This window comes from Takifugu rubripes, chromosome 15 (genome assembly GCF_901000725.2).
Source record: "Takifugu rubripes chromosome 15, fTakRub1.2, whole genome shotgun sequence".
NCBI lineage: Eukaryota > Metazoa > Chordata > Actinopteri > Tetraodontiformes > Tetraodontidae > Takifugu > Takifugu rubripes.
Window position 1 is genome coordinate 5,851,254 of NC_042299.1, and position 11,192 is coordinate 5,862,445.

Here is an 11,192-nt window from a genome sequence, read left to right on the forward strand (position 1 = left end):
CTGATTCAATTCAGTGCAAAAATGAACTCGGGTAATGGCAAAAACTGTACATAGCTAATTATGTTGTGTTGTGCAACATATGTGGTTATGCAAAGTACATCAACATAAATTGTAAGAATCCTCAATAAATTCTAAATAAATACAATGGGTTGATCATTTTGACTTTCATTTCATAAGTAGCTCGTATGCTGAAAAAGTGTGAGCACCCCCGCCCTAGAGAAAGAACCAAGAAAACAAAACACAAACAAATGGCAAAAAAAACCTACGCTAGTCGTGACAGTTGGATGTCAAAAAGGGCTCAGCAGCCTCTGTATTGGCAGCAGCTTGATGTTGGTCTCAACATAAGCTTCTAAATATTTTGATATTCTTTAGCAACACAAAAATTTTGAGAAGTATGCAAAATGCAAAACCCCTTACCCTGCCAATAAAGCCGTGGGCAAACCCATCCATTCTCAGGTCAATTCACACTTCAAAGAACCAAGTTCCCCATGTAAAAAGACCTTATCTCAGATAGAGAATGAGGATATCAAACATCCATTTGTAAATTGGTTTTATTGCATCATTCTATTTACCTTAATATTAATAAATAAAAATGAGTAATGTTCTATATGGAAAGTAGCAGATGACCAGAACACAGCAACAGCAAAAGAAATGTAGCCTATTCCCAAATGGATGTTAAACTCATCATGCAGTCATGCAATTGTGTCACATGGTGATGTGGGTGTTATTACAGAACTCACTTATGGTGTTGAGGGTTACAGAAGGGACCAGAGAATTTCATACAGGTAGAAACGACAAAGTTGGCACCTTCACCAGAAGAAATGGGTTTTTGAATGCTTTCAGGTGTTTCATCCTATTCATAGCTTAGTTTTATTTACATTGTGTAAGAGAAATCACTTTTAATGAGTTTTCCAATTTTATAGTTTTAATTGATGTATTTTCTCTGAAATGGATGAAATTCAGTCTTTATTTAATGTCACTGTTGATCAGCAGTATCAGGGATTAATAGAGAGAATGATGTTTTCCAGTCTGACTACAGTAACCTGCTGTGTTTTCCTCTACATCAATGGAATCATGTTGTTCAGCCTGAGGAGTAAAGCAGTGTTCTGTGAGACCTCCCGATACATTCTGCTGTTTAACCTCCTTTTTGCAGACAGTATACAGATGGTTCTGAGTCAGGTTCTCTACATTTTGGCTGCTTGTTTGATAAAAATGTCTTATCCTTTGTGTGGTATTCTCAGTGTGGTTGGTGTTCTCACAAGTGACATTTCTCCTCTCACACTGGTGGTGATGTCTTTGGAGCGGTATGTAGCTGTGTGCTACCCCCTGAGGCACGCTGCTGTCATCACCATCGGAAACACAGGGCTGATGATATTTGTTATTTGGGCTTTTAGTTTGCTAAGTGGTCTCATTCGAGTTAGTTTGGTAGATTATCCAGAAATGGAGAGCCTGCAGATGGAAGTATATTGCTCAAGTATAACTCTGTTTGTTGGTCCCCTGTCTGATACCTATGACAGAGCGTACACCTGCCTTCTGTTTGTGTCAGCTGGGGTTGCCATTGCTTTCTCCTACATTGGTGTGACTGTAGCAGCCAGGTTAGCTTCCACAGACAAGACTTCATCTCAGAAAGCTCGCAACACACTGTTGCTGCATCTGGTACAACTGGGCCTCAGTTTGTCCTCCACTGTGTACAAACCGATACTTGCCGCGTTGTCAAGAATTGTAACAAGGATAGTGCTCATTCGTGTACAAAATGTTTTATATGTGTGTTTTTTTATCCTTCCCAGATGTCTCAGTGCCCTTATTTATGGCATAAGAGATCAACTAATCAGACCTGTCCTCTTTTACTATCTCTGCTGCCGACTTACACTCTCAGTCTTTCCAGCTAAAGGTTACAAATAGACCTTTTTTTCAAGCTGTAATAATGTATATGTGTTGATGTATATAATATGTATATTATATTGAATTAAGTCCTTCTGTGAGGTTATTTAGCCACTAATAGAGTGATTAGAGCACCCTAGAACCTATAAACAGACCTACTGAATATAAGATATTACAGAAAAAAATAAAAATTATATATACATGAACAGCTAAGATCCTGCGCAGAACCCTCAGACTCCCCGGCCTCTGGTAGAGGACCCGAGTCTGAAGGAAGGAGGCACCGCCCAGGAGGGCGAGGAAGAGATTTTATATAAGGTTTTATATATATATATATGTGTGTGTGTGTGTGTGTGTGTGTGTGTGTGTGTGTGTGTGTGTGTGTGTATGTATATATATATCTGTATATATATATATATGTGTGTGTGTGTATGTATATATATATATATCTGTCTTTGAATGAATAATGTGTAGTTGAGGAGTTGAAGTTGCTGTGTCCTTTAAATAGCCCCAATATTTGTGTCCTGCCAGCCTCTTTACTTATCACAGAATAAGAATTTGAATAATGTTTTTACGTGTAGCTGGGGTGTTGCTGTTTAGGTGTTCAGACATTCATGCATTTATGCTGTATATTAGAAGTGAAATACTATCAAAATAACCGTGTTTTGTATCAGAAGACAACATCACTATCCTACACCTTTCTTTGTGATGGACATGCTAAAACCTTCAGACTGTTTGGCTGTGCATTTTGGGCCCAAGCATAGTCTTCTTGCTAGAATTGCATACTCTGAAAAACATTCTACCAGAAGAATGAGTCAGGTGGCCATCTCCTTCTCCTTTATTAATGTGACTGTTGCAGAAAAGTTGGCATCAAGTCAGATAAAGCTTCGCCTCAAAAACTTCACAAAATGCTGCTGCTGCATCTGGTGCCACTGGGCCTCAGTTCATCCTCTACTGTGTACAAATTGATACTTGCGAAAGAGTTTTTACAACATTGGTCGTCTGCATTAAAAGTTCTGTATACGTATATTTTTATCCTTGCCAGTGCCCTCATTTAATGTATAAGATTCAGAAAAGTAAGCTTGTTGTCTTTTACCATATCTGCTGTCTGTGAGCTTGTTCTTTTTTTTTTTTTTAGCTCTTTAGCTATTTTTAGCTTGGAAAATTGAGCTTTTCCCAGTTTTCATTTTTCTGCCACTGTCATTTTTAAAAATATTCCATTACAACAAATATACCACTGGCTGATATATACAATGAGGGTGTTTTTACCAAACATCCTGTCACACCACAGTGTGGTTTTGCCTTGTGTCCTGTAATTCCTGTTTCATTTTCTTTTCTTTTCTCCATTCTTGTATCCTCCCCTCCACCCTCCTCCCTTCCAGTGAAGTGAAGGTAACAGAGCAGGGGGAGATGGAGGCTGCAGCATGGCTGTTCTGAGGGACAGGTTAGGGTTTTAACTGGTTTTATGTGAGCAGAGCACTGTAAATAAAGTACACTTTAAAAGTCAAAAGTCCTCCCTTCCATGCCTACAGGTAATGCTGATTATAATGGACGCTATATAAATAAGGATGATTTGATTTGACATTATTTCAAGGAACTCATAGATTCTGTTCAATAACAGTGGTTTGTCCTGATAAACTTTCTCTGCATCTGAGTCCACTTCTTATTCCCATCCTGACACATAGTGGTGATGGCATTGTGCTTATATTAGTGTGACAATATTTGAAGAAATTGTAACACTTTTGCAAGACACTGTAGGGTTAGGGTTACAGTTTCTGTATGGAAATCTTCCAAAGTCTAGTCTTTTAGAACTAAGTGTCATATATCAAAGTCAGATTACATAACTGCGCATGAGTAGTTGCTAAAGTCACTGTTGCCCACATTTTAAGGTATTTACATTGTACCGTATTTTCACAACCATAAGGCGCGCCGTATTATAGGGCGCACCTTCAATTAACAGCCTATTTTAGAAATATTTTCATACACAGGGCGCACCGTGTTATAAGGCGCATAGCATAGAAACTGCGTAGTGCCTGTGGTTTCATGACGCATTCACTAGATCGAGCTGCGCTAAAAGGAATGTCAATAAAACAGCCAGATAAGTCAGTCAAACTTTATTAATAGAATACAAACCGTCGTTCTCACAACTCTATTCACTCCCAAAACGAATAAACAGCTGTTTTATTATTTTTCCCGAGTGACGTAGTGTTTTCGCGTAACACAGTTCGTTTATTAACAGCGAGTTATAACAGGCAGTGCAACATTTTTATCACAAGTGGATAGTGGAGTTTAATAAATCTTCGATTTAGTGCAACATTTTTATCACGTAGTACCGTTGCGGTAAATCAAACGTTAGTGCAAACACAATATACGGTAACTCGAACTCTCAAAGTAGTGCAAAGCGATAGCAATAGCAATATAACAATAGCAATATAACAACGTTGTTCAAACGGTAATTTCCATATTCACAGTATGACCAGCCTTGTTCAGTTGTAAACACACAAAAGAAACACGTAAAGATCACTTTATCAGTTCATTCCTCATCCAGGAATCCCTCGAATTCTTCTTCTTCGGTGTCCGAATTGAACAGTTGTGCGAATACGGCGTCCAACATGGCCGGCTCCGTCTCGTCAAAGTCGTCATCAGGGTCGGTGTCGCTGGTGTTGTCTGGCATTTCAGTGACAATCCCTGCCTTCCTGAAAGCTCGGACCACGGTCGATGCCCAGGCATTTACGATCCACTGGCAGATAGTGACGTATGACGCTCGGCGCCGTCTCCCCGTCTTGGTGAACGTGTGTTCGCCGTTCGTCATCTACCGCTCCCACGCAGTTCGCAGTCTAGTTTTGAATGCCCCGTTGACACCAATATTTAGCGGCTGGAGTTCCTTTGTTAATCCACTTCTTGCTTTGTTTCCTCGGAAGCTCCGTTGAGTCTTCTTTACCTGGCGCAGGTCGTCTTGTTGCTTCCTCCACTTCCGCACCATTGATTCGTTCACGTTAAATCCTCTTGCCGCTGCTCTATTTCCGTGTTCAACTGCGTGACTGATAGCCTTCAGTTTGAACTCTGCGTCAAAAGCGCGTCTCTTGCAAGGAGCCATTTTGGGGTCTTTACAGACAGAAATGGTTTGGGACTGAATTTACTGCTGTTACCTCGGCCACGCCTACTGACTACGGTAGCCATGATTAACCAATATTACCGTAATCCATACAAAAGGCGCTCCGGGTTAAAAGGCGCACCGTAGATTTTTTAGAAAATTCTAGGCTTTTAGGTGCGCCTTATAGTCGTGAAAATACGGTAAGTGTCCCTGATCTGTTTTGGGATACATTTTCCAAGAGATGAGAAACACCAATAAATGTATTTGTCATAATCCTGCTCTCAGCTGCTGGCATTGTGGGTCACATTTACACCCATTAAAAAAGTTCTGGTTAATTAAAGACCCCAACATTTATTAATACCCATAGGCACTTACAAATGATCTTCATGGAGATGAGGCTGCAGTATGCAAATGAATGTAAGATGAGACACTTACCCATATGACATTTTTTTTTATCCAATCTAGCGCTGCCACCTGTATCTGGGTACAAAACAGTGTGATAGTAAATATTAAGCAAACAGCACATGCTGTGTTGTAATACTTTTGAAATGCAAAAAAAGGCAAGCTATTGCCACAATTCTGGTTTGTGTGTTCTTGTACATGGTGCGGGATACTATGAATAAAAAACAATGAAGAATCCTCTTTAACAGCCACCTCCTGAAAAGGTCTCTCTGTAGCCCAAGGTCATACAGACTTGTAATTTGATTGAAAGTAATTTTGTGTTAGTCCAGTCAAAGAAATGTCAGGTTTCTTTGGGCAAACTATGTACAAAATTAGGAATTGGGTTGAACATTGTTATGGACAGTCAAGGAGGCCAGGACCCAGATGCAGAGTAAAAGTAAAAAGGTTCTTTATTGATAACAAAATGCAGGGCCAAGCACGAAGGAATCAATCAAAGTAGCAACATAAACTCTTAGCAAAGTAACAACAAAAACTTCGAACTAATAATCACCACAAAGGGGACAAAAACCGTTGAGAAAAGTTCAAAAGTAAAGCAGTGACGAGGCACTGGTACAACTCACGGCACAAGAAACAGGCACGGGAAAACTCGAGGCGAAAACTGGAGGTATCACAGGGTTAGAGCTAGACGCTGCAGCGAAGACAACAATCCGGCACCGGAGGCAAAGAGAGAGAGCTTAAGTAGCTGCCGAGTTAAGGTTATGAGCTGCAGGTGCGCCAGAGACTCATCGCTCATCAGAGTCCAGCCCGCCCCTGCCTGCTGATCCTGCAGGTGGGGGAGGAGGCGAGAAACCCAAACCACAACAGTACCCCCCCCTCAATGGACGCCTCCTGGCGTCCTACCTGGCTTGTCTGGGAACCTGAGATAAAAGTCCCGCAGCAGTTGCGGGTCTAGAATGAGAGAGCACCCAATCCAGGAGCGCTCCTCCGGGCCGTACCCCTCCCAGTCGACCAGGTACTGGAATCCCCTTCCCCACCTGCGTACATCCAGGACACTGTTGACCGTGTAGGCTGGATGGCCTTCGATGAGGCGTGGGGGGGGGGGGCGGTGGTGGCGCAGGAGGTTGGTGGGGGCTTTCAATAACTGGCTTGAGGAGGGAGACATGAAACACTGGATGGATGATTAGGGAGGCTGGGAGACGGAGACGAACTGCGCTGGAATTTATGATTTTGTCTACTGGATAGGGGCCAATGTACCTGGGAGCGAGTTTTCTGGAGTCTGTCTGGAGTGGAAGGTCGCGAGAGGAGAGCCACACCTGTTGCCCCACCTGGTAGTTGGGGGCCGGAGCTCGGCGGCGGTCCGCCAGACGCCGGTTGAGCTCCGCCGTCCTTCCCAGTGCAGCCCAGGTCTCCCGCCACACTCGTCGGATATGGCGGAACTGGGCGCGGACAGAGGGTACCGCCGCGTCGGATACCTGGCTCGGAAACAACGGGGGTTGGTAACCATGGTTGACCATGAAGGGTGACAGACCGGTAGCCGAGCTGATGAGGGAGTTGTAGGTGTATTTTACCCAGGGCAGGTGTGAGGCCCAGGAGGACGGGAGGCGGGAGGCCACACAGCGCAGAGAGGACTCTAGGCTCTGGTTCGCCCGCTCAGTCTGCCCGTCGGACTGGGGATGGTACCCTGAAGTGAGGCTGGAGGTGGTTCCCAGCGCCCGGCAGAACGCCTTCCACACCTGCGAGGTGAACTGAGGTCCGCGGTCTGACACAATGTCCTGCGGAATTCCATGGAAAAAAACATGTTGTGTCAGGAGGTTTGCCGTCTCCAAGGCGGTGGGAAGTTTAGGGAGGGGAACAAAATGTACCGCCTTGGAGAAACGATCGACCACTGTTAATATAGTATTGTTACCTTCCGAGGGGGGCAGACCAGTAACAAAGTCCACAGCGATGTGGGACCAGGGATGAGGGGGAGTGGGTAGCGCTGCAGGAGTCCTGCAGGGGGCCTGTGTGAAGATTTGCTGCGCATACACACGGTGCACACAGCAACAAAGGTCCGGACATCCGCCGCCATGGACGACCACCAGAAGCGCTGTGGGATGAGGGCTAGTGTGTGGTGGACTCCTGGATGGCAGGCTATTCGAGAGGTGTGTCCCCATGAGAGCACTGATGACCGGGTGGACTGCGGGACGAACAGCCGGCCCAGCGGGCATCTGTCTGGGACCAACTGTCCCGGGAGCGCTTCGCGAACCTCCGCCTCGACTGGCCAGTGGACCTCGCCCAGCACACACTCCGGATCCAGGACGGTCTCCCTGGAGGGCTCCCTCTCCTCCAAGGAAAACTGGCAGGAGAGTGCATCTGGCTTTGTGTTCCGCGAGCCGGGGCGGTACGTGATAGTGAAACGGAACCTGCCGAGGAACAAGGCCCAGCAGGCCTGCCACGAGCGGTGCACAGGTAGGCGAGATTTTTGTGGTCTGTCCACACGATGAAAGGCTGTGTCCCTCCCTCCAGCCAGTGCCTGCACTCCTGCAGGAGTTCCCGGTTACCTGCATCATAGTTGGTTTCTGCTGGGGAGAGACGGCGTGAGAAAAGGGTGCAGGGGTCAAGCTTGTTATCGGTGGCATGGCGCTGAGAGAGGACGGCCCCTACCCCGGAGTCCGAGGCATCAACTTCAACCACGAACTGTCGCTCCGGATCTGGGTGCGTAAGGTCCCTTCTCAATCACAAAGCCTAGGAAACTTACAGAGGATACATGGAATTCACACTTTTCCACTTTGGCGTACAGCTAATTTTCCAATAGTCTTTTCAACACTTCCCGCACGTGCCCGACATGCTCCTCCAACGACCTGGAAAAGATCAGTATGTCATCCAGGTAAACGAATACCGATTTATTCAGCAGGTCCCGCAGCACGTCGTTGACTAGACATTGAAATACGGCAGGAGCATTAGTTAGTCCAAAGGGCATCACCAAGTATTCTAAGTGGCCTAGCGGGGTGTTGAAAGCCGTTTCCCCTGCGTGGTTGATCTGAGTCTGGTGAACGAACAGCGCGGGTGACCAAAACATCACCCTCACAAAAATTCGTCCTTCGAGCCGGATCCCAAGACCTGGAGAGGTGCGCCGTGGGACGACCGAACGCCGAAGTCTGTGCACAGCCGGAGTCAAAAAGACGTCCGAAGTGAAAGACCTTTCATCACGAGTTGACGGAAGGCCGGTCTTCGTCCCTTCCATCTCCAGTGACGGGAAGAAGGCACCAAAACAACTCAGAGAGAAACCATAGAAACAACGGAGTGAGTATAAGACACGAAAAGCGCTACACAGAAAATACCGCGGTATTACCTGCCTGGTCATCAGGAGAGAAGCAGAGGCAAGATACACCCGCCTCCTCGGAGGTAGAAGCCTGGTGTATACTCTCCTGATCGAGAACGATTGACTATAAGGCCACGGCAGGGGGACAGAACTAGATATCCTGTATGGATTGAGGGTTGTTCAGTCGGGTACATAAAAACTGATAAAATAAAGTGCAAACATGGGCAACCAACATTCCACAAAAGGTGTTGAATTCGAAAACCCAGCATCATGTAAACACATGGAAGATAAGCATCCAGGTTCATGCTCATATGTTCAGCTGTGGATGACTAAGTTCGATTGGGATGGTAACTTAGACAGGCCAGGCAATATTACAAAATTAAAAGAAGATTTAATAGAATATGGAAAGAAACATCCAAAAGTAAATGTGGGGTTGACACAATGTCACCTCAGGCTCACTGAATCAAAATATAGAAGAGAAAAACAAAATCGAGAAAAAGAAGAGAGAAATAAGAACCTGGACTCCGGAAGACTGTAAAAAAGCTTGTGATGGCATAACCTCGCCCCAAATGGACGTAGAGCTGTGCATCCAAGACATAAGACAGTTATTAAGAAGTTACCATACTAACGGTACTGAAAGACAGCAAGTCCTCATGTGCGTTAATGGCAAGAAATGGGGCACTGTTAGAGGAGATTGGGTCCCAGTGGATCCAGCCACTCAACAACCATGGCAGCCTGGCAGCCAAGAACTAAATGACAGACTTGACAGACTGTACGAGCGGATGCGAACTACTTTTACTAGACGAGCTGACTACAGCGCCATTACGGCCACGAGACAAAAGACTGACGAAAGTTTTGAAGACTATAGTATGAGAATGAAAGATGTGTTCCGGAAAAATAGTGGAATTCCGTATGCGGAAGAACCAGAAGGTCCCTAACAACAGCAGTTAAAGCAAGCTATACATAGGGGATCGAAACCAGAGATAAAACCTGGGTAGAGAGACAATTAGTTGATTTGAACCTGTTCCCTAAGCCGCTATGAACAACATGCTATGCATGCTGAAAGACAATGCCAAAAATGTAAGAACCAATTAACAGGCATGTTTTTCAATGCCAACCCTCTCCCAAGCCGAGGCCGTGGACGTGGGCGAGGCCGAGGCGGAAGGGGAGGAGGAGGTAATTCCCGTGAAAAAGATCAGTGTCATTATTGTAAAAATTATGGACACTGGGAACGTGATTGCAAAAAGAAACAACGTGACCAGAGATACAATAGAGGACAGCAGCAAGGTTCTAATCCACCCCAGCAATGACTAGAACCGGAAAAAGATGTCACAAAAATTAAAACAAATCAGGGCACAAAATTTGACCAATTGGAAAAAGATGACTTAGAAGATGTTTTAGACTTAGAAACCATCTTCATGTTTGCTGAAGGCAAACCAGAAATACAACTGACCGTGTTAGGTAATTCTTTAACATTCTTAGTAGATATGGGTGCAGGTAAATCAGTAATTAGAGATCCAATAGCCCTAAAGCCAACTTCTACACAGATTTTTGTGAGATCAGCAAATGGTCTCGTAACCAAAGAAAGAATGTCAGTTCCTGTTTGTGACCCTGTAAGTGGAATCACACTTAAAGCCCCTTTTGTGATCTCCACCACATGTCCCGTAAATCTATTAGGAAGAGATCTTATCTCTCAGCTTCAGTTGATGATTCGTACCACAACCGAAGAAATGTGGTCTGTAGATAGAATGGTTGATTTGTGGGTAAGAGAAGGAGAGATGTGCAGTAAATTTTGGTCACTTGACATTTCCGAAAAGCAGCCCCCTCCATTCTCTGAGCCAATCACTATGATATATGGTAAAGCTCTGTCATACTTACAGCCTGAAGCCCAGCTCCACAATCAAGCTGACTTGCATGTAACCATGCACGTGGAGCGCACTGGTGGATTCTGTAAATCAGACTCACAAGGCACATCAAGCTATGCAGAGCAGTTTGCTAAACTTAAAGATCCACAAATGATAATGATAATGATAATAATGGTAATTATGCATCTATATGTGTGTGGTCAGACGGCTGTCTGCCCGGCAGGAAGCATTTCCGCCGAAGCAGCAGCGCTATTCAAAGTGTCAGGTTCTGTACCACGTTTCTATTGCTAAACCGCTTAAGAAAAGATGGCAAGATTTGGGATGTGACGCAAAATAACTGTATATAAATGCACTGCACATACTAACAACACAGACGCAGTCTCACAAGGCAATGCCTTTGCTGACAAAGCCGCAAAGGCTGCAGCAAATAACAACACACTTCTTGATAATGAGGAATCATTTAGCCTAGAACCTGCAGATAATGATATTCTAAAAATGCAACAAAATGCTCCAGAAAAGGAAAAGGCCACGTGGAAGAAGCGAGGAGCCAAACTGGATGACAAAGGACTATTAACCATAGGAAACAAGCCAATCCTTCCCCGGAATATGCATAAATGGGCAGCATTAGTGAGCCATGGGCCATGCCATGTCT

General features: G+C 44.8%; 1 protein-coding gene across 1 annotated transcript; it reads left to right on the forward strand.

Annotated features, from left to right (window-relative positions):
- Positions 1-948: 948 nt before the first annotated feature.
- Positions 949-1,902, forward strand: LOC101066681 (odorant receptor 131-2-like). Its single transcript, XM_003976203.2, has one exon. It carries the CDS (start codon positions 949-951, stop codon positions 1,900-1,902), a length of 954 nt encoding a protein of 317 aa, XP_003976252.2.
- Positions 1,903-11,192: the final 9,290 nt, after the last annotated feature.

Excerpts from the sequence above, each read along its gene's own strand:
- LOC101066681 (XM_003976203.2), top strand. The coding sequence starts at position 949 with ATGGATGAAATTCAGTCTTTATTTAATGTCACTGTTGATCAGCAGTAT.